The sequence below is a fragment of the Sturnus vulgaris genome, chromosome Z (genome assembly GCF_052056855.1).
Source record: "Sturnus vulgaris isolate bStuVul1 chromosome Z, bStuVul1.hap1, whole genome shotgun sequence".
NCBI classification, from domain to species: domain Eukaryota; kingdom Metazoa; phylum Chordata; class Aves; order Passeriformes; family Sturnidae; genus Sturnus; species Sturnus vulgaris.
In genome coordinates this window covers 72,430,525-72,458,212 of record NC_142283.1, presented here as the reverse complement: position 1 = coordinate 72,458,212, position 27,688 = coordinate 72,430,525, and the positions used below count along the sequence as shown (strand labels likewise).

The 27,688-nt window shown below is 52.8% G+C and overlaps 2 protein-coding genes across 6 annotated transcripts; one reads left to right on the top strand and one right to left on the bottom strand.

Annotated features, from left to right (window-relative positions):
- Window positions 1-154: 154 nt before the first annotated feature.
- RGP1 (RGP1 partner of RAB6A GEF complex) lies at window positions 155-10,916 on the bottom strand. 4 transcript variants are annotated; one of them, XM_014875570.2, is made up of 9 exons: window positions 10,846-10,916; window positions 10,097-10,236; window positions 6,700-6,836; window positions 6,254-6,337; window positions 2,624-2,773; window positions 2,398-2,544; window positions 1,897-2,024; window positions 1,489-1,666; window positions 155-1,265 (listed from the first exon to the last, which is right to left on the bottom strand). In XM_014875570.2, the coding sequence occupies exons 2-9, from the start codon at window positions 10,210-10,212 to the stop codon at window positions 1,042-1,044; spliced, it is 1,164 nt and encodes a 387-aa protein (XP_014731056.1). In that variant the 5' UTR covers window positions 10,213-10,236; window positions 10,846-10,916; the 3' UTR covers window positions 155-1,041. The 4 variants fall into 4 exon arrangements, with proteins under 4 accessions (XP_014731056.1, XP_088012632.1, XP_088012634.1 ...); XM_088156506.1 differs by lacking the exon at window positions 10,846-10,916 and adding an exon at window positions 7,346-9,396 and having other exon boundaries at window positions 10,097-10,235; XM_088156508.1 differs by lacking the exon at window positions 10,846-10,916 and adding an exon at window positions 7,346-7,453 and having other exon boundaries at window positions 10,097-10,225.
- A 209-nt stretch (window positions 10,917-11,125) lies between these two features.
- On the top strand, window positions 11,126-27,329 carry LOC106852685 (non-lysosomal glucosylceramidase). Of its 2 annotated transcripts, none has more exons than XM_088156505.1 (17): window positions 11,126-11,235; window positions 15,224-15,315; window positions 15,521-15,636; window positions 15,740-15,958; window positions 16,520-16,759; window positions 17,102-17,204; window positions 18,475-18,628; window positions 18,897-19,022; window positions 19,126-19,310; window positions 19,647-19,751; window positions 20,321-20,428; window positions 20,896-21,047; window positions 21,197-21,303; window positions 21,447-21,589; window positions 21,920-22,035; window positions 23,800-23,991; window positions 24,683-27,329. In XM_088156505.1, the coding sequence occupies exons 1-17, from the start codon at window positions 11,141-11,143 to the stop codon at window positions 24,908-24,910; spliced, it is 2,481 nt and encodes an 826-aa protein (XP_088012631.1). In that variant the 5' UTR covers window positions 11,126-11,140; the 3' UTR covers window positions 24,911-27,329. The 2 variants fall into 2 exon arrangements, with proteins under 2 accessions (XP_088012631.1, XP_014730946.2); XM_014875460.2 differs by lacking the exon at window positions 11,126-11,235 and adding an exon at window positions 11,322-11,518.
- Window positions 27,330-27,688: the final 359 nt, after the last annotated feature.

The following is a 27,688-nucleotide window of genomic DNA, read 5'->3' as shown; positions in this document are numbered from 1 at the left end:
CCGGTGCCATGCCTGTGTTGTGCAGAGCCTTGTGTAGATGTTTCTGTTCTTGCAATAAACATACTGAACAAAGAAGTCTCCAGCCTGTAACTGCTGTAGAAGGTGTATCCAGCACTGGGAACAATGCAGGAATAATGCTCCTGGAAAAGCTCAGTTTTGCACATTCAGATATTTATTATATTTATTTCCATGCACAGAGGAAAGCTCATTGGAAGGCTTAGTAAAAATGGGGAGCTGGCTGTTAAGCAGGGAGATCTCCATGCCAGCTCTTGGATGCACAGAATGCATTCCTTACAGCCCCCCAAGGATCCAAAGACCAGCAGGATGCCTTCACACCCAGGAGCTGAGGCAGTCAACAGCCCAGGGGCTCAGTGCTGCTCAGTTTTGAATTATCACGATTGTACCAACACAGCATGGGCCAGTGTCCTGGTCACCAGCACATGCCACCAGCACAGGGCCGGCCTGCCAGCACCTGCCTCCTCCAGACAGGGGGTGGCTGGAGCACTGGACTGTATGTGTGGGACAGCTCTTCAAGAGGCAGGACACCTGCCAGGGCAGGAGAGCAGGCTCTCACCCAGCCCAGGTGGCCACTGTGCTTCACCTGGATTCCAGACCTCTGCTTGTAGGGTCTGTGTAAGCGCACAGCCTTCATCCAAGGGTGGTATGAAGCTTCACTGGAAGAGCTCCCCTCTCCCCTCCTTGGGTTAGGCCTTTCCTTCTTAGAAGCCCCATATGGGATAAAGGCACATCAGCGGTTCCCGGGGAAGGGAGAATTCTTTTTGCTTGGTGCTGGGATTTGCACCTTCACCCAGGCAGGAAGGGTCCAGCTCCAGCTGGGGGCTGCAGCACAGGACACTGCATCAAGCAGTGTTCTTACACCCATGGACAGGACAGACATGCCCAGCACCCACCTGGGCATCACAGATGAATCCAAGGGGACACTGGGATGCACGCACCACAGAACACTGGTGACAGTCCTGCCTGCCACTCCCACTAGTGGAACACGCTTGCAGCTCTGCAGGCCAAAAACCTCTCCCTACTTCAGATGGTGATGGAGTTAGTGCTGGAGAACTGAGATACATAGGAAGCCAGGATGGGGTTTGTGGGAAGAACTTTGATGGGCAAGTCCCAGCTGAAGGTATCCACTTCCATCTGCTCCACCCCAGTCCAGGTGACAGCCTCCGACTGGCTCCCACGAACCAAGCAAGTCCCCGCTGACTCCCCAGAAGTCACAAACTCAAAGTGCAGCCTCCACTTCAGCGACACTGTGGGCAAGAGGATGATCAGCACATAACACCCACAAGGGCCATGGACAGCAGCTGTCTCAGCACTGTCAGTCCTGGCAAGGGGACAACAAATGACCCCACTCACACAGGCTAGCTCCCTCCCAAGGGATTCATCTCTGCTGAGTAAGGGCAGGGCTGGGGACAGCACAATCCTCCAGCAGAGACAAGCAGGGGGTGGTTCCCTTCCCTGGTGGGTACTAACCAATGTTGGTGGTGAATCCTGGGGTTGAGCTGAGCGGGATGGGCAGACTGAAGCTGCTCTGTGCTGTGTGCAGGCAGGACTCCTGATGGCGGGCATGCACAGTGAAGGAGACAGGCTGCCCCCGCCGGCGCTGGAACTCCTCCTGGATGCTCTCCTCTGTCTGCAGGCTCACTGAGAACTGCAGGGTGATTGGCAGAGTGCTTGCTCTCAAAACCTCATACACACCTCATGCAAAGCCTTGGGGGCTTCATTTCCCAAACGTGCTCAGGACTGGACCATTGTCCACCTCACACTCCAAGGAGACCCCAGCTGGGTCCCACTAGAGACCCTCACAGCCCAGTGCCACACCAATCCCTTCTCCCCATCCCTCACCCTAAATCCCAGCTTCTCCCCAGTAATCCCAGAGACCTGCAAACATGGAATATCTCCTTCTGAGAAGTTGAAGGTCCCAATGACATCCTCTCCAATCTTATACACAGTCTTAAAGATGCAGAAAGTCCCCACCTTCCCACGAGTGTTGCTGATGTTATACAGGTCTGTGGAGCAAGAAGAGGGGTAAGGGTTGTGGCAGGACAAGGCTCTGGGTTAATGACATGACCCCATGCTTCCTGTTTGGCTGTGAAGGATAGTCCCTAGAGGTGGTATTCCCTTTGGGAAATTTCTGCAGTGAGCAAGGGCAAACCCTACACTGGCTGCAATGTGCTGAGCAAGGGTCTCTCGGGCTGAGGTAGGAACAGCCTGAGACTGGCTAGGAGGCCCTGACCCAAGCCAGCCCTGATAGAGCTGCTCCACAGCCATAGCTGGAGCTCCACTTTGCCAGTGAGAGATATTTTGCAGCTGGCCTTGAGATGATCTGCATGCCCAGCTTCTTAGGAAGGACAGCAGGTTTGAGCAGGGAACATGACCTACGCAGGCTACGTCGGGAGGTGGCCACCATGAGCAGCTCTGTTGCTAGGTCTGCCAGGCGCGAGTCTTTCTTCAAGCCCTCCTCCTCCTCCAGGAAGGGGTTTGAGGGTGCAACAGCCTCATCCTGTGGGAACTGGTAATCCTTGAGCCCTGGGAAGAAGGTGAGACTATCAGCAGGGCAGGGTGCAGCCCGGCCTGGCCGTGCAGGGAGGGCAGTGCGTGGCCTCACCATGCAGCACGAGGACGCGGAAGGGCACGCGCAGGAGCTTGATGGGGGAGTTGACGCGCTGGCAGCCAATGGTCAGCTTGTACACGTACTTCACCGACTGTCCCCGGAAAGAGGGGGGGCCATCCACGGGCAGCGTCTCGCAGTATGAATCTGCAAGGGGTGCAGAAAATTTGCTTTCCGAGGCCAGAAGGAAGATCCTGCAGCTGCTGTCTGCAGGCTCCCTGCACCAAGTGTTATGACCAGCAGTGCTGAGCTAGGGACAGTGCCTGGTGCTTTCTGCTGTCTCCTCTTTCCTCCAGCAGCCAAGCACAACCCAGTTCCCCCGCACCAGGCACACTGCTCCTCACATCATCCAGATATTGCTTCCAGCACATACAACCACATACACAAACTCTGTCTCCAAAGAATGTGAAAGACGTAAAATCCAGGAATACAACCATGAGAGCTAAACTTACTCATCACGAGTTCAACCTGAATTTGCCTCTGTGCATTCCTTTGCCCAGTGCTTTCACAGCACAGCCTCATCCAGGCCCTGCCCCATGTGGGTATTGATCAGAACTTCATGCCTCTTTTGCTTTACACAAACCTTCAAACTCAGCAACAAGACAGTTTCCTCTTGCGTTTTTCTTTGAAGGACTACAGCTAAACGATGAAGAAACAATTCCAAGACCTTCACAACAACCCGTGGTTTGTCCCCCTTGACAAGCTGATGACTTAGACCACAAAGCCTCTGACTCTGAGATACTAGGGCCTGGCTTTCACCGCATTCAGCCCTCCTAGAGCCCCTTGGCCACCACACAAACCCCAATGCCTCTTGACACAGTGTGAACACTTCTGCAGCTTTCCCAAACCACACGCTGTATAACAAGAAAGACACAAACAGTGAACTGTGGAAAGTCTCCACCTCTCTGGCTTGCCCACCGTAATGCAGATACACCCTGCCAGAGGAAGGGCAGCATCCTGCTCTGAAACCACAGATCCTTCCCCATGTCTGGCACATACTGAATGTTGAGGCTTAGATTAAAAGTTAGGGTTACATTTTAAATATAACTTCTGGATTTAAAATAACAAGACTGGAAAGAAGAAAAAAGCCCGTGCTAGTGTGTAGTGTCGACAGGATGTCACACCTTTAAAACACAAACCTCTCTTTCTGGACCAGAGTGCAGATAAAGCAGAGAACTATCCTGACAGGGAGGAAAATCAGATATTTCCAAGGGAAGAAGCTGACTTCTGTAACCCCTGTACCAGACTCAATAAGAATGCTCACAAAGACCTTCATGCCCAGTGGTGATAATCTGAGCAGCAGACCACCACAGTTAGAGAAGGATGGACAGTTGGCTACCTGGCACAGGAATGCCAAGACTCAGGAAGTCCCAGCTTCCGTGCATATCCCAGAAGGAAGCACATTCCTGGCACTACAGATGTCTTCCTTACCAACCCTCTGGCTGGCCTTCTGGCTGGTGTCCAAGCTGCTGCCATTTCCTCCCCTCTCTGTGATCTACCAAATATTTAAAGGTATTACAAAACCAGAGTGGAGGCAAAATAGCCACAGAAATTATTTGAAAACTTGAGAAAAAGCTTCGTGGTGACAAATTTAAAGAGCTCAGCCTGGGTCATGTGTGAAAGGGCTGGGATATGAGTCAACTTCACTATATAGGCACCACAACAAGAGTAAAGTATTGGGAAATAAGCTGGTCAGCAAATGAAAACAAGTCTTTTTATCAAGAGACAGTCTGACACAACCTTGGCTGTATGTGCCAGCTCTGGCTGCAGTTGAATAACACAGTATATTGTTAAGCAGAGTTAAGATTTCTTGGGTTTTCTGGTTTGGTTTTTCCCCCCTTCCCAAACTGCGTAGCAAAACTCAAAACTTTTGAAAAACAGGAAATGAAGAATTAAGACACACACCCACACAGCCTTAACTCTCCCTCCACGGAGCTGGCAGGAGACCCCAGGAATGGTCTGCAAGTGTGCCAGCTGTTGTTTCACGTGCGAGAAGCAGCACCGTAGGCTGATGGGACTGGTGTGAACAGCCTGGCAGTGAATGAGACCAAGGCTGTGATACAGGGATTTCAGTGCTAAAAAAGCAGCACCACATGCAGCCACATCGTACCTGATGCATGAAACAGGTGCATCACATAGCCAAGGGGCTGTACTGTATAGCCAAGGAACCTCAAAGAATATAAAGAGTTTGTGTCCTTCCAGAGGAGCTGCATCCAAGCACCAGGCAGATGCAGGCTGTTTGTGCCAGTGCCACCCAGAGGCAGAGAGGACACACACACATCCCTACGTCATTGGAAAGGACAGACAATCCCTAGCTTAGCTGGGGGTTGAACAGCTTCTGCCCGTTAAGCCAGTCCATAGTCAATCCCTCAATCCATCCCAGCCACCTGGAACTTGGGTCATCGTCACTGATCTATTATCCCCAAAACTGCCCAATCTGCATAAGGTGTGCCAGGGAAAGGGACTTCCCTCTGCACCCAGGGAATGGGTGTTCCACTCCCAAACCCGCAAGCACCAAAGAACACAGGAGAATCCAGGTGAGCCTCAGGCCAACTAAAATTTCTGCTTCCTTCTCCTTCTTGCTGGCATAGTCAGCTCCTTTCCCCAACATGCTGCTGCAGAATAAGTGAATAACCAAACGTCTTCAGACAACAGGCTGTGCAGTTTAGGGGCACGGCCCCAAGATGGCACTGCCCCACCCCACTAACCACCAAGTCAAGACAGCCTGGTTTCACCAGGTTCACCTTTCCCTCCAGTTAGGCCCCTCCAAGGCCAGAAAGGCAGGAGACACTAGCTACAAAATCAGCGTGTCACAATCCCATGGCTTCTTAGTCTCACTTGCAGCTTTGCTTCCAGCTCTGCAGAGCTCAGTGATCCAGCACAGCTTGCCCCAGCATAGGCACTCTCTCCACTCCCTGTGCTCTGCAGTAAGACTGACCCTGCCCAGCAGATCCCTGGGACAATAACAAAGTCTTCCATGCACAGCCTGAGAGGCCTAACATCACTGCTGCTAATCACAGGCCACTGGAATGCAAAGGATATCTGACATGACCTGTACAGGCTGCGTCACAGCCACCAACCTAGAGAGAACAGCGCATACTCAGCTGTTTCCACAGCTATCTACTCAGACATGGAGAGCTTTGAGCAGAGAAGACGAGGAGTGCTCACTTTCACAGCAGAACATCCAGAAGACTCTTATCTCCATGACAGCCACAAACTGAAGAGGAAGCACAAGCCTCTGGAGGACACCAGCCTAAATTCCAAGAATACTCCAGTGTCACTGAAGAAATAAAGGCAAGGAAATGCAGGTGTGTGTAGTCATTCCTCCTGCTGCAACCAGGTACTTCAAAAGTTTCATGCCTTGCAACTACACAGTGGACCTGGAGCAAAGGCTGCAGGCCAGCGGCAGGACTGAAGGACACGTTGCGGTAGAGAGCCCTAGCACAGCAGAGAACATACTGCAGATGATGCAGCAGCTCCTCAGTACTCACACTCCAACAAAAGCACCCTGCCTTGTGTGAGCATCAGGATCTCACACTTGCAGCACTCAGGTCTGCAAACCAGCTTTGAAAGCAGAGCTTCCCAGAGATGAGCTCTGTGAGCAGTGGAAGGGAAGACAGGACTCACAGGATTTGGACTCCCCAGGATCCAGTCGCAAGTCACAGAAGAGGATCTTTGGTGGGGTGGATAGGATACACTGACCCCGCTCTCCTGGAAGAGAATAAGAAACACATGAATGCTGCACAGCCTCACACTGTGTCCAGATCAGTCAAGCTTTATCCCCATGAGTAGCAACAGGGAGAGCCAAGGAGGAACCATCTCTTGCCCTGGTGGTGTCATGAGACATTGTCACTGCAACTGGACAAACAATTGTTGTGTTTCAATCCAAGCCAGTGTCACTGTGATTTCAGTATTAACAAGGTCCCACAACACCCATCACCAGGAAAGCAACACAAACTCCCCACTCGCTTCTATGCATGCTGCATCAAGACACACACAGTATGGTCTGCTTGACTCCTGTCCACTGTGCTCTCACTGTCCCCACTTGAGTGACAGACAGGAGTGACACTCACCTCTGTTGGGGACAAAGACGGTCTCATTCTCTGCCTGCACATCGTGCTTGCTGCCATCAGAGGGAGGGAGTGCAACACGGTTCTCGCTGGCATGAAACTGGCAGTGGATCTGGGCACTGGCCCATGCCAGCATCTCACTGAAAGCAAAGAGGAACACTCATATCTCTGCTTTAAACCAGCAGGCAGGAACTGGGAGAAGAGCAACTCTGTCCACCCAGTTCCATGCAAGACTTGCCGGAAGGAAGGCCTTGCTTCACTATCACTGAAGCCACTCTCACAGTCCCCTTCCAACAAGTCTTGGGAGTAAGCTCAAGCTGGGATGCTGACTCAAAGCCACTTCCACCGCAGATGCTGACAACAGCTTCACCCAAAACCTGGCGCTGCAGCCCAAGTACTCTTTTTAAGCAGCAATAATTGCAGTCTGAGCCAGAACACCATTGGCACAGCACTGACATGGCACGAGAAAACACATCTACTCCAAGGAACAGGCTGCTCACTCACGGCAGAGGACAACAGGCAATGGAGGTTGCAGCCCCTGTCCCCTTCCATGAGGACAAGAGACAAGGTGGCTTGTGCAAAACTTCACAGGGATCTTTCAACACACATGCTGAGACCAAGTGTTCCAATATTCAGTCCGAAGCCTTACTCATTTGTTCATCTTTCTCATCATGCAGAGATTAGGAATGGCCACTCACTGCACCCTTGGAAGGACATCTCGAGCTGATGGATGTGGGCCCTGGCAGAGGACTTTCAGCTATGAGTTTAGAGGTGACACACAGAGAAGCACTCTGGTAACAACAAAACCATTAGAGAAGTGGGCAAATTCTAAAGCAACAAATTCCTGCAACCTGGACTCAGCTGCCCGTGCCTACAGCATGGAGATGCCCCAAGCTCAAAACTCCTTGGGACAGACAGGCACAGACATGCTCCCTCTGGCCTCACAGCACCATCCCCAACAAGAACATCAGCTGCTGTTTGTGCCAGACCAAAGAAGGATGCTTCTGGGTCTTTCATTAGGACCTACTTACTTCTCCCTATGTGAGGACTTTGCTGACGGCAATAGGGGAGGCAAAGGTGTCATTTTGACCCCTCTCTGTACAGCCACAGGAATTAATGTAGGGCCACGCATCCGGCACAAAAAACAGTCTCATGTTTTGGACTCTGCTGTGATGTCAGCCATTCCATAGGGCACTTCCCATGGTACTAGTGACACCTTTCCATTTCCAAATCACTCATCTGTTTTTATGTCAATAGCGGTCTCCATAGTTCAGCCAGTGAATAGTTCCTCTGGTGTTTTCCAACATCATGATCTGATTAGTAAGCACCAACACCAGAGCTTTAGGTGACAGAGGGATTTTTTGTGGCACACAGTTGTCCCGCCATGCGACACATCAGAGCAGTTAAAGGTCTAGATGAACCAGGTAAAAAGGTGTGCTGTATTTGTGTCAGCTGACTAATGATGTGTTATTTGATCTTTTGTATGTGCTGGCTGCCCTTACCCAAACACACCTCAGTTATTATAGCTAGTTGCTTCGAGCTCTACAGCTGTAATTCTGCGTTTTCAAAAGTACCAGCGTGGTACATTTTCCATCAGGGCTGCCATATGTTTATTTTGTTGTAAGGTATCTGCTGTTTGGAAGTAGAGAACTGCTCTTGCTTGAGGCAATGTTTGCTAAATTTATATAAGCTTAGAATGATTACAGTACCTTCAAACACTGTATTTTGAGTATTTTTTCTTTCTTTTTCAATATTGCTTTACAATATGTCGCTAGATTGTTTTCATTTTTTCTAGCCAGATGTCCCAACAAAATTTGCATGTCCCTTCCTGCCAGCAGAGCTGGCTTGTTCAGCTGGTGCTTGTTCAGCAGTGGAGGATCCCGCACTGGTGCTGAGGTCACTTCCCTCCAGTTTCACCTTCCCTCACATCTCCTGTAGCCTACATGGGACACGCTCCATGCAGCCTCTGACTAGAAGAGATTTGTTTCTTGTACTCCACTATCACATTCATTTCCTGCCTTTCTTTCAATTCTGTCCCTGTGCTCAAAATGCAGCCTCTCTGTCTCTCCACCTGTCAGCCCCAAAACCTTCCAGGCTCTGACAGGTCTATCTGCCTGTTGCAGTCACAGTGCTTTGATCTAGCTCCTGCCTTTACACAATCCATAGCCTCCTTTTCCAAACCAGCAATCTATTTGCTGTTGCCAGTCGTTTAACTTAGCCAGGTCTCATTCAATTGATCGCCTAGGGTTTTTCCTATTATTTAAGAACTTTTCTTTTTCAAGAGGCAATCTTCTACAGATTACAACACATCTGAAGTTTTAAATGAAGCTCTCATAAATGCACTGCAAACCTCCCAAACCATGCCACCTGGTACCCTTGCAGTGCCACATGTCTCAGAGGCAGGCAAAACAGCTCTTGCCATCACAAACAACAAAACTCTGGGAAGCTGGATGCTTATGCCACAGCTGAATTTGCACCTGAAGTCAGCAGTCAAAAGGAAATAGGAAGAAAAGATGGAAAGTTAAGGAAGGCAATAAATACAGAAGCCGTCTGCTGCTGAGACTGCAGGCACTGCAGGAGCACCCACCCAAACAATCACATGTGAATATCATACTGGTGATGAAAACATGCTGAACCTGACAGGGCTGGAAACAGACACTTCCCAGGAAGGACTCAAGATGAGAAAGCACTCTCCACTCCCTATAGAATCAGACAAGGCCACACACTCAGCGGACATGAAGGCTTTGGGTGACTACTTGTGACATGGAGTCACCCCCTGTGAGCCAATATGGGAAGCTCCCATCTTCTCACATTCCTCAGCACTGATAATGGGAGATGCAGTGCTCAAAGGCTGGGCCACAGAAAATGCGGCCGCAGAAGGTGCCCCATTCATACCCTCCCTTTTGTCTGCCATCTCTTGTAGCAGGGATCACACTGATCTATCCAGCACTGCTGGACAAAACAGAGCTCCTTCCACAAATGCAGGAAATAATGACGTTGCCTGGATGTTGCTCTGTGGGACTGTCACCCTGGTGTGACCAGATATCCCACTTTGACAGCCAGCTCGGCTTCATTTTCTGCCAGTCACTTGTCACTAAGGGCTCACCTGAGGGACAGAGGATCCCTAACTGCATAGTTCTTTCCTTGTCTACTTCTTGGGGGCACAAAACCAGCATAATTACCTCAGCATGGCCCCCAAAATTGAGATGGTGCAAGGCCTCCTTAAGGGAGTGCCTCAAGTAGGGAAGTCACAAGGAGCTGAGCTGGCACCATTGCCCCACAATGCAGCCATGACTACTACCCCAGAGAGGGGAGAGAGGGTGGGCTGTTCCCTCTGGAGGGACCCAGGCAGCTCCAACATTTGGAGGCTCCATGCATGGACTAGCACAGGCACCTGTACCTGCTGGCCGAGGTCGATGAGGCTGATAATGGGTTGGTAAAGGTGATCACACACTCCAGCACTTCCCCTGCCAGGAACACGGGCCCACGGCCCAGCTTGGCCAACACTTCGATCATGGTTTGGACAATCCTGCTGCACACCTGCCAAAAAAAGCCAACAGTGGGCATGTTATCACAGAATCATAGTCTCAAGGAATCACTGAATGGTTTGGGGTTTAGGAGTCCTTAAATATAATTTTTTCCCAAATCCCCTGCCATGGGCAGGGACACCTCCCACCAGACCAGATTGCTCAGGACGCCATCCAGCTTGGCACTGAACATTTCCAGGGATAAAGCAACTACAATTTCTCTGGGCTACCTGTGCCAGGGCCTCACCACCCTCACAGTAAAGAATTTCTTCTTAATATTTAATCTAAACGTAGTCTCTTTTAGTTTAAAGCTATTCACCCTTGTGCTGTCACGGAGACACGGCTAGGCAACGTAACTGAGGGGGAATGGGGACACAGATACACACACACAGGAAGTGTGAGGGAAAACACGCACAGCCCCATCCTTACAAACACTTAAGTCTTTTACCCAGGTCCAAACAGGTCAGGGGGGCCAGGAAACACCGCGATTGTGAGAAAGGACGGCTCTGATACCCCCAGCCCTGCGGTCCCTAACGCAGACACACACACGGATAGCTCTACCGGAGGGATCAGGGACACAGGGCTGCAAACTATCCGCAGCTCCCGCCTCAGGCCCACTCACCACCCGCGCAGGCCGAGCTCGCCGTCCGGCACCACTGCAGGCCCGGCTCCCCTCAGCCGCTCGGCAGGGATCGGCAGCGCTCGGGCAGAGTTCGGGCAACGCTCGAGCAGCGCTCGGGAACACTCGGGTTGCACTCGGCAACACTCGGTAATAGTCGGGTTACACTCGGCAACACTCGGGTTACACTCGGCAACACTCGGGTTACACTCGGCAACACTCGGGCAGAATTCGGGCACCCTCGGCCGGCGCACGGTCAGCTCCCGGCAGCTATCGGGCAGCCCTCGGCAACTCTCGTATGCCCCTCAGCAACGCTCGCTTAGCGCTCGGCTACTCTCGGAATCCGCTCGGCTGCACTCGGCCGGGCGCCCCCGGGGACCGGTGGCGGGGCGGGTCTGTGTTTCTGCCGTGCCCCGGGGGCGCGGGCGGGGCGGGGCGGGGCGGTGAAGAAGAGGGCGCGCACGGGGCGGGGGGCGGTGATGGCGGCGGCGGAGGAGGAGGTGGCGGCGGCGGGGCCGTTGATGCGGCGCTACGAGGGGGCAGCGCAGGGCCGCGGCGTAGCGGCGGACGGCTGGCGCGTCTGCCTGGCACACAGCTTCGAGGAGCTGCGGCAGCCCTACGGCGCGGGGGACGTGCCGGTCCGCGATGTCCTGCGGCACGTCGGCCTCGGCTTGCGGTACGGCGGGAGATGGAGAGGGCCGGGAACACACCGGGACGAGGGAGGGCGTCCCGCGGGGGACACAGCGTTGTGCTGGAGCCGCTCGGAGCCGCGGGGGCCTCGCCCCGGAGGTGCACCGGCGGTGTCCCGGTGTATGGAGGGGCAGAGTCTGGCAGATCACGGAAGGCCTCAGGCTGGCGGGAGCCGCCCTCCTGCCGCCCGGAGCCGCCGGCACCCTCCAGCCTTCCTGGCACCGGCACTGGGAGCAATTGGTGCTAAAGGGGTGACACCCGGTGCCTGGGCTCCTCAAAACGGGGGGAGGTTGGAGGACGGCGGGCATCGCTGCGGGATGGGGACCCCCATCTCCCACCCCCAGGACTCATCGCTGCCGCATCCTCCTCGGCATCGTCCCAATACTGGCAGCCGGAGGTTAAACTGGGGCCATCTGGGACGAGTTTGGAACGCTGTGTGCTGTGGCAGGTTTGGGAAGGGGGCACCTCTCCCGGCTTTGCGTTGGGATGAGCTGAAAGTAACGACAGAGAGCACGCGTAGAAAGCGACTGTTGTCTTAACCTTTAATGCTGGAGTCCGAGTGCTGGCAGTGTTTGTGCACCCGTCAGGCTGAACGCTGTGACCAGTGATGGCATTACTTATTTCCTTGTGCTGGGTTTATGACTCCTGCCTCCATATTCTGCTGGTGTCCTTGGAGGCTGCTGCTTGCCAAGCTGGTTCCTGCAAAGCTGGATGAAAGGGCAGATTCTAGATTGCTTCGGGGTGCACGACATACTGGTCTGACCTGAGACAACCTGGTGCGAGCCTGGGCACTGGGGAAGGGAGAGTGTGGGTCATGCACCAGAGATAAAGGCTGCTGGAAAAGCCACCGTGGCAGATTGGGATGAGCTGAGCATGTGGGAAAGCATGAAGTTCTGGTGGGGTGAGCAGGGAGGAGAAGTGATCCTAGCCTTGTTCTCATTGAAGTCTGGAAGTGCCTTTTATCAGTCCTTGGAAAAGGTTTTTGAAAGCAAGAAGTTTGAAGTCAAACTACTCCCTCTTCTCCTGTTCAAGTTTTGGAGGTAATTTGGTTGTTACATCAAAATACTTTTGCAATGGCAAGAGCTTGCTTGCAAGGAGATTCTAGCCTCAAGAGCAGAGGAGACGAAGTGCTAGGGTGACGAGAAATACCTGTGTGGGTTTGATTTAAAACCCAAGGCAAACATTGCTGGCTGAAAGGACAGCCCATTCAGGCATGGTGCTGCAAGAGGAACCTGTAGCTCAGTTCTGTGTCACGGTGCAGGGATCAGTGAAGCCCTGCAGATTGGCCTGCCCTTTCCTGAATGACCCATGCTGAGTGGCCCCTGTGCCAGAGATGTTCTCAGAACTTGGCATGGCTTGGTGCATCAAGTGCCAAGTCACCTGGTGCAGGTGCTTGTAGCCACTGGGAGCACCTCGGGGTCACTGCACATCTCGGGCTCAGGAGGTCCAGGACTGGCAGAGGATCCACCACATCCTGGGTTGACATTGTGTCAGATTAAACGTGATGATGGGTGCTCTCTTCTGCAGCACCAGTCCTAGGTGTGGGTGATATGGCTGGGGGTGTTGACGGCCCTGGGGCAGGACTTTTTGTTAATCAGGGCTCATAGGGGTAACTGTGGGGGGCATGCATGTCTGGAAAAAAAGGATTGTGCAGAGGACTCAGCTGAGACTGGCAAGGCAGGAGAAGAGGTGCAAGTAGGTTTCCATAGAGGTGGTTCATGTGTCTTGAGCAGGGTCACGGCATGAATCCAGATCAGCTGGGTAATGTTCAGACAGATTTTAATTCCACTCCCAATTTGAAGGGGAAGAAATGCCCTCCAGCCCCGACACGGCTTTTGGTGCTACAGAACACAAAGTCTTTCTCCTGATTATTCTTCAGCCCTATCAGAGTTCTTAATAGGCAGCAATTGGGCATTGACCTGGGCTTCTCTTCTTGACTTGTGTGATTTTGGGAGAAGCTGGCACAAGAAGAGTTTGCTATTGAGATGAGAAAATTACTTTTGCAGTGGCAGTAAATCCCAAACTTCTACTGTGTTCTCCTGTAAAAACTGCTTCCTGAAATCTCTCTCCTGCCTCCTTTCTGGGGAGTCAGGATGCCCTGCTAGGCCGTGCTGCAGCCACTCTGCCTGGACACTTTATTTCCTGTTGCCAGAAGCCTGCTGGGGAAGCAGCTGGACTGGTTCCCTGATGCTAGGTTGAAAAAGAATAATAATCATTTCCTTGAGAGAGAGAGCACTGCCAAAACCTCGCCTTGGCAGGGTAAGTCCGGGGCTGTCCCGGCTGGAGAAAAGCAGTGGCAGCAGATATAGCTGGAAGATACTGGCAGGCCCTGGCTCAGGGCAGTCAAGCAGGACAGGCTCGTTCTCATCATCATGCCCTGAACCTCTGTGAGCAAAACATCCATAGACAGTCAAACACAAAGCTGGGTCTGTAGGAGTGCAGAGCAGGCTGCAGTTAGGTCCTGTGAGACTGCAATCCAGGAAATCTCATGCTGAGCAGGGGTTTGGGACCTTAGATATTAATGAATAAAGGTGAATGCTCAGTAAGTAGCCAAAAAGTCAAGTGTGGGTTGTTTGTGTTTGGGAAGCATAGTAGTAGAGGTATCATGGAAGAGCCTCTCCCCCTTGCTCCTGGGTGTACATGTCCCCGGGGATTATTGCTCATTGCCTGTGCTCTGCATCCTGTGAAACGAGAGGTAGGACAGGCTGTGTGCTCCTGTTTGGGGTGATTTTCTACTCAGCAGTATGGCATGGGTGTCTGCAGGTAGCTCAAAGACATTGCCCACTGTTGGGACTGCTGTCGCCCCCACTGCCCACCTGGCACCCAGGGCCATGGAGCTGCCAGCTGGGTCTTGCCTGACCTAGGCAAGGTTCTCCAGCTTCTGGTGTGGTAGCCGGTTTCCGTGTGCTAATTGTCTCTGTATAGAAGGCTTAACTTGGGGCAGTTTATTAGCCAAAGACACTACTTTACAAGCACTCACTCGGAGCCCAGCCCTGCTCCTCTTGCCTGGAGTGTTGCTGGCACACCCAGCCACAGATGTACCCTTGTTTGGGTGTCTTGATTCCCAAACCTTTGGGTGAGAAATTATCTGATGGGCAATGTGGTCTGCATAGCTGGTATGTGGGCAGAGGCAAGTCCCCAGGATTCTGCCAGCTGCAGACAGCAACCATCACCACTTCCAGGGCAAGGCTGCCTTGTGCCCTCTGCCCCTAATGATGTGGCACAGCGATGTGGTAGTGTGTGGCAATGGGGGTGTGGAGGTTGAAGAGCAAGGCTCGTGTCCCTGGAGCAGTGTGTGTCTCCTCTGTGTTGCACCTCTGCTTGCAGGCCTTCCTTAGCAGGACCCTGTGTGCCAGGATGGAGGTGGTGGTGGTCCTTGTGTGCATTCACACTTCTCCATGAATGACTGGGAAAGCCTCCTATGCTACATGAGCTGGGAGTTCTGCTCTTGAGTTGCCCTTGCAGACAGTCCTGAGCTGCCTGAAGTCTGCCTGCTTGTGCTTGCTGACTGCTGCATGCTCCAGATGGGTGATAGAGCTTTATCACCCCTTGTGCCATGGGCACTGGGACCTAGGTTACATAGGTTATCTCTGTAAGGAGGAAAAGCTCAACCCATGCTCATCCTGCCCAGTGACACTGGGCATGGTGTTGCCTGCTCCTGACTTCTTCAATACTTCTCTTTCCCTTACAGATACTTCAGGTGGTGGATCAAAAAGACCCGTATAGAGAAGAAATCTGCCTTCATTGACCTCTTGTGTGCTGTTCCTCTGCAGCAGATCTATGGTCAGCCTCCACTTTGGGCACTGGGGTGGGCAGGGATTGTGAATCAGGGCCATCAAGGTGCTTGATGGAACAAGTGAGTCAAGGAGCTTTTGTGATGTGAGCAATGCTGAGTGGCTCTCCCTTGTAGAGATACATGGCGAGAGTTCCTGAGTTAGGAGCCACTGGAGGGGAGAATGGGGGTGCTAACTGTGGGTGTCTTTGTCAGGGTGTCCACTCGGCGGGATCGGGGGAGGCACCATCACCCGTGGCTGGCGGGGAGAGTTCTGCCGCTGGCAGCTGAACCCTGGTCTTTACAGCTATGAAACCGTCATCGCCAATCAGGTAGGGTCTGATGGGGAGTGAGTGTCACTGCGGCAGCCTGGCTGGTTGGGACATCTGCCCCGGGGCTCATCTCATCCCCTGCACCTGCTCCTCTCCTCCACAGTTCACGGTGTGCCTGCGGTGCAAGGGGCAGACGATTTACCAGCAGGTCTTGTCCGTGGAGAAACCCAGCAGCCTGCAGGGCTGGAACTGGGGCTACTGCGGCCACTACGCCTTTTACCACGCCCTGTACCCCCGTGCCTGGCTGGTCTACGAGCTGCCGGGGCAGAAGGTGGTGCTCACTTGCCGGCAGGTGTCTCCTGTCATCCCCCATGACTACAAGGTAAGGCAGTGACAGCATCCCCGAGGGCAGAGTTGCTTGTAAGCCGGGTTTCCCAGCATTTCCCCCTGTCTGCACTCAGCAGTGGTCCAAGGCAGGGGAATCCCCGCAGCCATGCAGGAGCAGGGAATTGCAGCAAGGGATGGCTCAGCAGTGCCGCAGTGCCCGTGCTGGCTGCCAGCCCCAGGCGAGGGTGGCAGCGGTGCCGCTGACACGTCTGACCTTCCTCTTACCCCGGCACAGCACGTGAGCCTGTATCAACCTGCCGAGCAGATGAGTGATGAGACACCCGGCTGAGCCCTAAACGCCGCTTTCCGTCTCTCTGCTGCCCGGCGTGGTGTTTGCCAGCCCAGGGCTTCTCTTTTCAACTTTGTCTTGCCTGCCTCCCGAATTCCTCTGCTCCTGCTGCTGCTCCTCAGCTTGGCAGCAGACTCCAAGTTATTATTCCCAGTGCTCTTGCTCCTGCTGCATCCTGCGTGGTGGCCCCGGCAGCGGGGGAAATGATGCTGGGGCAGCTGCCAGTGGAGCAGCAGCCTTGTAGACAGCGTTGTGTGTCTGTGTCAGGACTCCAGCCTGCCAGTGGCAGTATTCGTCTGGGAGGTGGAGAACGGCAGGGATGAAGACGTGGAAGTGTCCATCATGTTCAGCCTGCAGAACGGCACGGGAGCGAAGGAGGACAGGAGAGGCGGGCACTGGAACGAGCCCTTCACCTTCCAGAAGGATGGCGAGCGGGTTGCTGGAGTCCTGCTGCACCACTGCCCGGCCGTGAACCCCTTCACCCTGGCCATCTCTGCCCGGGAGAAGGTAAAGGGCTGGCCCTGCTGCTGTGGCTTCTGCTGGAGAGCCCTGCTGGATGTGAGAGAGCTGCCTGCAGGCAGCTGGTAAAGGATGGGCGTGCAACGCGTTGGGGTTGGCACGGGTTCGCAGCGCTTGCCTGACGCCAGGAGTGGGGACATGACTTCTCTGAGGGCACCCTCTTGGGGGATGGTGTCAGGAGAGTAGCTGAGGCAATGAGTTTTGAGCTCGAGTTGCTGGGCAGCACATGGGAAATGAGTGTGATGTCCTGATGGTGGTATTGGGGAGTGGAAAGCATTAATCTTCTCCAAAGTAGCAGCCCCTCCCTGATGGTGCTCTTCCCTTCCCCAGGCTGGCACAGGAGTCACCCATGTCACGGCATTCAATCCCACGGGATTGGGTAGAGAGGTGTGGCAGGACCTCCTGCAGGATGGCAGGCTGGATTCACCCACTGGTGAGTGCCTCCATCCTCTGTGGGATGGGTGGAGAGGGAGCAGGGGAAATGGGTGTCCATTCTGATTCTGGGCACCCAAGCCAGGGCAGAGTTCTTTCCTTCAGCCTCTTTGACTAGTTAAAATCCCTCTAGGATGCTGTGGCTTATTCCCCAATGTAGGCTATATCCAAACTTCCCATTGCTTGTCCTTGCTGTGGTTCTCCAAAACTGTTCATATCACTTTCAGACTGTCCTTGGGTATTGGTTTTACATGCCAGTATCTCATTATTCTCTGTGTGGTTGCATTCTGAATTGAGATTTCTGCTTAGGTGCCGGTATGCTGCCTACCACCTTCCCTCAGTCCCTGTTTCCAGATACATGAGCTGTGTCACGGCAGATTTTTTCCTGCCAGCCTTTAACAGTGCTTGGGGTTTAGTGCTGCCGTCACTTGCTGTCCTCTTCCTACTGTAACAGTTCTCTGAACATCTCTGGTATTCCTTTGATAATTCTGCATCCATCCTCAGGTGTCTGGTCCCTCCCATGGGAGGAGCCTTGAAGTTGGGTGGCATCTCCAGCCTTTGCTGCTCACCGCCTATTGCCATAATAGGTGACCACTTCCGTACTGTCTATCAGTTTTTAAATAAGGATGGTGCTGACAAACTAGTGATGTTGAGTCTTTACAAGATTTCTTGAGGCTTAAATTATGTAAATGAAGTGTTTGCTATGTAATTTTTTCCAGAAAAGCAAGCTTCCTGCCTAGATGCACTCTCCCGGCTATTGGGATGTGGTTTTCCTTCATGCATTCCAGACATTATCATAGTCAGGATCTGTGCTTATGTTGCTCTAATGAGTTTACTTTGTACACATGTCAGAACCAGCATATAATTATCCAGCCACCTCAGGGCTTTTCTTAAATACCAGCATGGCTCAAACGCCCTGCAAAAAGCTGGAAACAATGACTGTCCCTAGAAAGTCACAGTGTCTCTGAGTGCAGTGTGCAGATACAGAGTCATGGGATACACTGTAGCTTCCATTCATGCCTGGTGGCTTTTCCTGCCTGATTTGTTCCTGTTCTTGGATGACTGAGTCCTTTTAACCACTCCTCTCAAGGAAGGTATTTTTTTCCTGGTGCAGCATCATCCCTTAAAGCCCTGGGCTGTACCTTCCGGGTTGTACAAGGGCTTTGGTCTCAAAGGGGCCCACCTTCATCTCCCTCAAGGTGTGTGAACTTCAGTTACCCTCCCTTTGGTCTTCCTTGGTTGCTTAAGAATCTCTTAAATTTTCCTGGCAGGTAAAAGCAAGCCGACAGAGAAGGGGGAGGTAACAGCAGCAGCAGTGTGTGCCAGCTGCAGGGTGCCTGCCCATGGGCACAAGACACTGGAGTTGGCCCTGGCTTGGGACATGCCCTGTGTTCACTTTGGTTCCAAGGAGAAGCTGCATGTCAGGTAGGTGGGTTGTGTCCAGTGATGTTTGGCTTATGCCCCCAAAGCCCCCTCTTCCCTCTTTCCTGACTTACGTACCACGTGGGGACCTTTAGCCACCCACTCCTTGTGGTGTGGCCCTGCCAGCTCAGGGAGGGAACCTGTTCCCAGGCACTGCTCCCCCATTCACCTGCACTAGCAGTTGAGTTCTGCTGTTCATTGTAGTCTGTAGTGTCCATGTGGGTTTCCCAGGTGGAGCCCACAGGGTGCTCACCAAACCCTCACTTGGCAGGCGGTACACCCGGTTTTTTGGCAGCGAAGGCGATGCTGCTCCTGCCCTGTCCCATTATGCCCTGACACACTATGAGGAGTGGGAGAGGAAGATCGAAGCCTGGCAGAATCCTATCCTGGAGAACAGGTAGGGCAGATGAGAGCATCCTTCCCAGGGGCCTCCTGGGGTTGGCTGCCGCAGGAGCATCCCCACCTCGGCCTCTGAGGGTGACTTTCCCTCTTTCCCGCAGCCAGCTGCCGTCCTGGTACAAGTCAGCCCTCTTCAATGAGCTCTACTTCATGACGGATGGGGGCACCATCTGGATGGAGGTGCCCCCTGGTTGCTGTGCCGAGGACCTGCAGGGGCCGGCGGGGGCGGGACTCTCCCACCTCCTCCCTGTCCTGCGGGAGTACGGAAGGTTTGCTTATTTGGAAGGTAACTCACAAGGATGTGAGGGATTCGCCCAACTCAGCCCCTCCCACGAGTGTAGTTACGTGGTTTTAACCTGCTGTGGGGATGTTTTTCACACTCCAGTGTGTAGGGAGCAGTTCTATTGCCAGGAAAACCCCTTGGAGCCCTGAAGGATCTGGCATGAAGTGTTCCCCAGATGCCTGATGCTCTATGTACAGAATGAAACAGTCTTTGAATGGTAGCCTCTGCCTGTGCTGGGAAAGATGCCCCTGTCCTGGGCCATGTGGAGGGAGGACCTTTCCCCCTTTTCCCGTCCCCATGGCAGTCTCCTTTCCCTCACCATCTGCCCTGTCCTGCTAGGCCAGGAGTACCGCATGTACAACACCTACGATGTCCATTTCTACGCCTCCTTTGCTCTCATCATGCTGTGGCCCAAGCTGCAGATCAGCCTGCAGTATGACATTGGTGAGTGTCCCCAGAGGCCCTGCCTTGGTGCCTGCTCAGGGCTGCCCCTCAGGAAGAGATGGAAGGGTTTGAGAGAGCTGCTGCTGTAGAGATGTGTGCCATGGAGGCAGCATCCCCCTCCAGCCGCTCTGCTGTGCCCAGGACTTGCAGCCCTGCAGTGTTGCTGCCTCAGCATCTCTGTGCCCAGCACTGGGGGTGCCTTCCTGCCATGCTGGGGATGCACAGCATCCACAGGGCTGGCTCTGCCTGCCCTGGGGGAGCCCTTGGTCTTCCCATCTCAGTCTGTGCCCCTTGCAGAGCAGACATGGAGCTGTTTGCAGACTCCCAGTCCTCTGGCTGGGTTTGGTGGCTTCTTGGTGGTGGCCTGGGTAGGGGTATGGAGCACAGCCCAGCAAAGGCCGATGGTGAGCAGCCTGTCTCCTCAGCCCTTTGCAGAGGGCTGTGATCTTGGAGCTCCAAAGGGCAGCCTTGCATGCTGGTGCTGGTGGGCCTGCCTGTGCTTATGCTTGGATCTTTCTGCAGCAGTTTCTGCTGCCTTTCTTACATGTCCTGCTTCGTGTCCTCTGCAGCTGCTGCTGTTGTGAACGAGGATGTCCAGCCCCGGCAGTACCTGATGTGTGGTCAGACATCCCAGGTGAAGATGAAGAATGTGGTGCCACATGACATTGGAGACCCAGGTGAGAGGTCTATATGGCCTATGGGGGAGAAGATGGGAGGTCAAGCCGTTTGAAATGGGTATGGTGCATAAAATATACTGTTTTTTATTGTCAAGCATTGGAACTGGCTGCCTGGGAAGTTGCATCCCTGGTGTATTTAAGAGAAGTGTGGATGTGGCACTTAGGGATGTGGTTCAGTGGTGGACTTAGCAGTGCTGAGAGGTCTTTTCCAACTTAAATGATTCTGTGATTCTATATTTTCTGGGAATGGAAAGCTGGATGGTGTGGGGTGGTGATGAAGACCGTGCTGCATGAAGCTTTTACAAGGGAGACGGAGGGAAGTAGCAGGAAGGCTGTTCTCGCTAGAGATGGCACAGGGTACAACATATTATTTCAGTGCTGTTTGATCACAGCACCCCTTGCTCCTGTGTAGGAGGAGGGATGTTTGTTACTTTCTGCCCTGCTCCATGTGGTCTGTCCTGGTTTAGATGATGAGCCATGGCAGCGTGTCAATGCCTACCTGATGCACGACACTGCTGACTGGAAGGACCTCAACCTGAAGTTTGTGCTGCAGGTGTACCGTGACTACTACCTGACACGTGACTCCCTGTACCTGCAGGACATGTGGCCAGTGTGCCAGGTACTGGGAGATCAGATCACAGGGCACTTACCCTTTCCCACTTCCCTCAGGAACCAAGCAGCTTCCTGAGAGGATAGATGCTCCTGAGCAGAGTGTGAGGGGCTTCTAGGATGTGAGGACTGTGTGACCATCTCCTGCCTCTCCCACAGGCTGTGATGGAGTCAGAGCTGAAGTTTGACACAGATAACGATGGGCTCATTGAAAACAGTGGCTTTGCTGACCAGACGTATGATGCATGGGTGGTGCACGGAGCCAGGTGAGCAAGCGAGGCAGATGGCGGTTGGAGATGGGGGCTGTGGGGTAGGCACATAGCTCAGAGTTGGGGCCTTGTATCCCATTTGTCATGGAACCCTTGAGGCGTCCCACATTCCTGATGTTTCTCTTGTTCTGCTCTGGCAGTGCCTACTGCGGTGGACTGTGGCTGGCTGCTGTCTGCATGATGTGCAAGATGGCAGAGGTGCTTGGGGATACTGAGATCCAGCAGAAGTACCTCGACATCCTGAACAAGGGCAAGGAGGCTTTTGAGAGGATGCTCTGGAATGGTGGGTGCTCAGCAGTGGGGAACAGTGTTCAGCAGGTCATGCGCCCCTTTTGGGAGGGAGTGGCTCCTCCTTGGATCATGGAGCCTTGTGGCGAATGGGGGAAGGAAGGGGCAATACTGTCCCTGCAAGATGGGGGGAAGGAAGGGAGATGCTGCCCCTCTAAATGGAGGGGAAGAAGCAGGTGTCTAGGAGGGGAAGGTGTGGGAAAGAAGCAAGAGTCTTGTGTGAAAAGCATCTGTGCTCCTGCTGCACAGGGGAGATGTGTAGGGACAGCTCACATGAGCCAGTATCCTAATCTATTGCTTTTAAACTGTTCCCTGCCTTTTCCAGGAAAATACTACAACTATGATAGCAGTGGAAGTGACACATCCAGCAGCATCATGTCAGACCAGTGTGCTGGGCAGTGGTTTCTCGGAGCTTGTGGTCTGGACCAAGGGGAGTTTGAGGTAAGGGAAGGGGCTGCCTGGTGTGGCTGCGGTGAGGTGGGACCTGGGGCAGGAGGGAAGCAGCAGCAGGACTGGCACGTGTTGGGGGTTACACTTTAGGGCCAGCAGGCGCCTGCCTGCTCTCTCAATCTGCATGCACTAGTGGAGGCTGTTGGATGGATGCAGCAGAATCTATCTTAAACCAAAACCTCACAGCGAGACATTCAGCAGGGAGGTGTAACTGCAGCTAGCTTTGGCCCCAGCGGGATTTGCTCTGGGCAAGATACTATTGTTTAAAAATGGTAGAATACTGCCCTAAAAAGTCCGGAATTAATATCAGAGGGAACTAAAGCTTATTCCAAGTCCTGAAGACTGTGGCTTTTCAATTGCAAGAGGAGAAATGGCTGCGGACTCCTCATGTCTGGTGGGATGCTCAGAGCAGCTGCTGGTGCTGTAATGCCTGAAAGAGAGAGGGGCAGTGGAGAACCATTAGATCATTTATACTCCAAATAAATAAACTGTGGGCAGTTGTCACAGCAAAGCTTTCTGGTGGACATGGACAGGCAAAGGCCTCAGCTGAGTGAAGCAGGGAGTGGCTTTGTCTGTGAGAGAGTGACAAACCACTTCATTGACTGTTGGGAAAGCAGAAGGGAGCTTCAGGTGACTTTACCTCGTTGTTCCTTCCCGCGTTTAAGCCAGAGTGGGTTTGGGGCTGTGCCTGGGGCTCCAGGCAGGATCAGGCCCTCCTGCAACAAATGCCTCCTGCAGTTCCTTTTGGGGAGGAAACAGTAAATGTGGTGGAGTCCAGAATCTGGCCTGCCGTTCCCAGCCTCAGATTCCTGCTGCTGAAGGTAACACTTCTTCCTGCTCTCTGGTGAGCTCTGAGCTGACTGGAAGTGAGACTGGTGAATTCCTGTCCCCTGTTTCTAGGATATTTAATGGATTTTTTCCATGTATTTTGATCCATTGCCTGGCTGGCCTCACTCGTGTCCATAACCTCATTAACGTGGCTTTGCTGTGTGCACAAGTCAGCAGTGAACAAGTCAGAAATGCGATGTAAGAGCAGCCTGTGATCCAGTCCTGAAGAAAGTGTGTCCAAAAGCTTCTGCCAGAGATGGGCACAGCAGCCCCTCACTGATTGCCACAGCATCCCCTGGGCTTATCTCCAGATAAGGCACACTGGGAAAAATGTCTGCAGGGACACTTGGCTTGAGCATAGAGAGAAGGGATTTGCAGCTTTTGCTTTGAGTCTGCCCAAGCTGTCTGGTTGGGTTGCCCAGCCTTCCTTGGCAAGATCCTGCCTGGTGTCATCCCAGCCTCTGCTTCCCCTGACTCTGGTGTTACCAGACTGAGAGAAAGTGTCTGGCACGTCCCTGCACTGTGCTCATGAGCCTCATGGCTCTTGTCTCCTGCAAGTGACAACCATAAAGCAGATGAGGATGTTTTGGTTGGCCAGGTCCCCAAAGCAAACCCCCAAGCAATGTGGAAGGTGTTGGCCAGTGACTGTGGGTGAGAAGCTGTTTTTGGAGATTGACAGCTCATCAACTAGTCAATGTCCTCTTGAGGAACGTGGTTCAGCGCCTCTCTGTTAAGTACTTTGGGGCTTTTTTAATCCTTTTTGGGAAAGAGACGTTTCACTGCCTCCTGTTACTTTTCTGAGGTAGGAATTTTTTGCTGTTGACCCAGCGAGCATTGTTGCCCTTTTCCTCATGGAAAATTTTATTCCCACTCCAGACCCTGTCTGAGGGGTCCACATGAGCACCAAACCCATCTCTGTCCACCCAGGTTTTCCCCAAGAGTCACATCCTCAGCGCACTCAAGACCATCTTTGAGAAGAACGTGCTGAGCTTCGCAGACGGCACCATGGGGGCTGTGAATGGCATGAGACCCGAAGGTGTGCCCGACACCTCCAGCGTCCAGTCCAACGAGGTGTGGATCGGCGTGGTCTATTCCCTGGCTGCCACCATGATCCAGGAGGTGAGTGGGATGCTGCTGCTGCACTCCCCAGCGTGTGCTCCTTGGGTATGGACCAGCTGATGGTCTGTAACACCACTTAATGAGTGGTTTGCCTCAGTCTCTTCTGCCTTTACTCAGAGCCACGATTAACAAATACACGACGGAAACGTTTTTTCTCGTGTTTGGGCTTGGTTGTTTATTAAATCTTCTCAGAAAGTACAGACGGTCAACAGCACTTCTAGCTACCTGCTAGAAGCGAGGAAAATGGAGGAAGATCCAGCTGCTACAAGGTCTCTTAAAGCTAAACAGTCCAATGGAAAAATAATACAGGTGTTAATTCTCTTTTTAACCCAATAACTAAATTCCCATGGCCCCTAATGTGACACTGACTGACCAGACAGAAACTACTACCTGAAACTCATGAAGAAGAAGGAAGATGAACACCAAAAAAAGACAACACCCAAAATCTTCCATCTTATCCCATACCTATTACTATGCTATAAAACCCTCAAACTTAAAGCCCATCAGTGTGTGCAAGCACACACTTCTATTTAACTACACACTACTAACTTCATCACTCATATCGAGAAACCGTCTCCAAGGCCTCAGGTGAAAAGCAGTGTTCTGCGGGGGGTCAATGCCAGACAGCATATAAAGCTCAAAACGCCCAGGTTTCTGGGATCTAACAATGGCCCTGTTCCCTGTCCTGCAGGGCATGGTGGAGGAAGGCTTCCGTACGGCGGAGGGCTGCTACCGGACGGTTTGGGAACGGCTGGGCATGGCTTTCCAGACACCCGAGGCCTACCGGGAGAAGAAGGTGTATCGCTCGCTGGCCTACATGCGGCCCCTCAGCATCTGGAGCATGCAGCTGGCCCTGGAGCGCCGGGCTGGCCAGGCACCGGCACCCACGCAGCTCCCACAGAGCCCCACACACCCTTGAGCCTCGTGCGACTGGGCAGGGCACCGGCTGCACACGGGCTGGGGGAGCTGCAGATGGCAGGCAGGGACCCTCCCCTCCTGCTCTGGGCTAGTACTCACATTGCTGTTTTCCTTCCCTACCTCCACTACATGCCCTTGACCTCAGGGGGCTTGCAGCCGCTGATGCTGAGCACAAGGGAGGGACCAGAGGTGCGGGGGATATCTCATCAGAGCGCGGTGGGCTAAGGAGTTGCTGCTGGAGCCTGTGCCTCTCCTTCCCCATTGCTCAGGGCTCTGATAGCCTGCGGTCTCCCCAGCTATCCCAAACTGCAGCTGGTACCTTGTCCAGGGGCACAGGAGACCTCTCTCCTGCAGTCCTTGGGCTGGGTAAGGTGGGGAGTTGTCCTGCAGGGAACAAAAGGGTGTGGGTGAATGTGTGTGTGAGGATATTGGCGTGGTGCACTCAGGCACATGGATGCTGTAGCTGTCCTGGGGTGACACTGCACATAGTGACAGGCTCTGGCCCAGGAGGGCCTGTGGCAGATACAATCCCCAGGGGAGACCCGGCTCCCTGGACAGTGACAATCTGAGCCCAAGAAGCAGGTCCTGGTCTGGTACCATGGCCCCCTCCCTGCTGGCACCGGGGGCAAGCAGTGGAGCACATTTAAGGGGATAAATCAGTTCAGTTCTTAATAAATCTGTCCAGCTGTCTACTCTTATTCTTCTTTGGTGTCTTCTTTCCCCCAAGCCAAGCCAAAGGAGGAAATCCTTTCTCCTCCATGTTTCTTCTCGGATTGGGCTGGAGGGCTAGGGGGGCGGGGAGGGGACAAGTCCCAGTGGTGGCTGGCTCTTGTGGAGTATTGCTAAAGGGAGCAGCATCTCCTTACCCACGCCTTCGTATGTAATAGCAGCAGGCAAGGGTTTGCTTCTTGCTTGGCTCTTGGCTCTGCCCTGCCTCTCAGGCAGCAGAGGAGAGAGCGTTTCTCCTCAGAAGGCCTCTGTGGGGAGCAGCTGAGCCACAGGACTGCAAGCCCTCGACTCAATCGAATCTTCTTCTGCCCAGGGCTGGCCACTTTGCTTCCTTTTCCTTCTTTCTCTGCCAGTGTTGCATTTGAAGGCTGTACCATCCTGCTGTGGGAGGGAAAGTAAGGAGGGAGCTCCACTGCCTTTCCTGTTGTACTCACACACATACAGCTCTCCTGGACGGAAAGGCAGTATATCCCTTGGACAGAGAGAGGGACACTCCAGTCCCCTGCACTGGGGGCAGAATAACTTGTACAATTCCCTATTTGCAAATCTACCAGTGGTGAATGGAGAAAGGGGTGTCATGCTGCTTTTGGTTTTTGGTGTTGAATAATGCTGAAATGAGTCTGACTCTTCAGTCCCCAAACTTAAACATCCTGAATAGTGATGTGAACATGTGATAGAACTGGTAAAGAGCCAGCTAAAGGAACCAGCAAGTGATCCTATGGATAATGTATCTAAAGCTGGTGAGCTGACACAGCTGACATCTGGCTGACAGTCAATCGCATTATACTGTAAAAGCCTGCTCCCATTTCTAAGGACAGGGTCTTCTAACACCCTCCTTGCCTGAGTGTCTGTGGAGGTTCCTCCCTTGCACAGGGATACCCCCTGCTTGAGGCTGAGCCAGAGAGAGTTGCCCACGATTACTAGTATGGGTAAGTTACTTCAGGCTGTACTTATGTAATTGGTTTTGCTAGCCTTAGTATCTTGAATAGTGCTTCAAAACAGTGCATCATACTGCAGAAATCGTTACAGCTTCTAATCTCTAGTAAATCTGTCACAATCTGCCAACACAGCCAGGGGTCATGATGCTTTGTTTAATCTCAGGGGTGCAAAAGACACAGCAGGGGATAAATCAGTTTACTCACAGCAATGCATTTTTATTGGACGCTAACAACTCAGTTGCGCTAGACAGGAGAGATATAGAAAACAACGTATAGAGAAAAAAAGAGGAGGATGAGGGAATAGCTACCAACACATGAGACGGACATCCTTGTGGTCCAGCCAATGGACGAGTCTTCATCCGTGGGGGGATCCCAAAAGCTTCCCTAGAGGGTCACTTTTTTATAGTCCTTTTCCAAAGAGAATGGCTTCTGGCCAAGAGGTGGGAAGAGTTATGGACCATTGTGAGGTGCTCCAAGAGGCAGGTGCAGAGGTGCAAGGCATGCAGTTTTCATTTGGTACCATGACAGCACAGTCCAGTGAGCATGACACACCTGCACACAATCACTTGGCAAGCATTCACCTTGACCAGGCCAGAAAACTCCTGTCCAAAGCCAACCCGGGTGGGGGGTCCTCGGAGTCTTCTTGCGATGGTCATGAGGCAAAACTGAGGGAAACTTCAGATCATTTTTTACAAAATCTTGTTAAGATTTTTTTGTCTAATTATCATAATAAATGTTTTGGTTTTATAGAAATATATCTGATTCTCCATCTTCAATCCCGTAGTATTGCATTGTACAAAGTTTCTGTTACACCTGTATAATCCTTTAGAATTAATCCATTGACAAAATCGAGGGCAAAACTCTTTGCTGGGCAGGATTCTAGAATGCAAGAGTTCTTTCTGAACCTTGTGATTCAGTGGGAGGGCTTTTTTCATGACCATTGTCTGAGGTTCCCATTCTGCCTGTGACACTCTCCCAGACAAACATCCCCACAATCCCATGTCCCACGTCTCCTCCATGTCCCGAGGCAGGAGCAGAGGCGTGGGCCAGTTCTGTGCCCACAGCCAGGGTTCCTCTGTGTCCCATGAGGGATTAGGGGTGCCAGTGGGGAC

Coding starts and splice junctions, on each gene's coding strand:
- LOC106852685 (XM_014875460.2), top strand. CDS start 11,322: ATGGCGGCGGCGGAGGAGGAGGTGGCGGCGGCGGGGCCGTTGATGCGG. Junction 20,429..20,895: donor ACATGACATTGGAGACCCAG/GTGAGAGGTCTA, acceptor GTCCTGGTTTAG/ATGATGAGCCATGGCAGCGT. Junction 21,048..21,196: donor ACATGTGGCCAGTGTGCCAG/GTACTGGGAGAT, acceptor CCTCTCCCACAG/GCTGTGATGGAGTCAGAGCT.
- RGP1 (XM_014875570.2), bottom strand. CDS start 10,212: ATGATCGAAGTGTTGGCCAAGCTGGGCCGTGGGCCCGTGTTCCTGGCA. Junction 2,545..2,623: donor CCGCGTCCTCGTGCTGCATG/GTGAGGCCACGC, acceptor CCTTCTTCCCAG/GGCTCAAGGATTACCAGTTC. Junction 1,667..1,896: donor GAGATATTCCATGTTTGCAG/GTCTCTGGGATT, acceptor ATCACCCTGCAG/TTCTCAGTGAGCCTGCAGAC.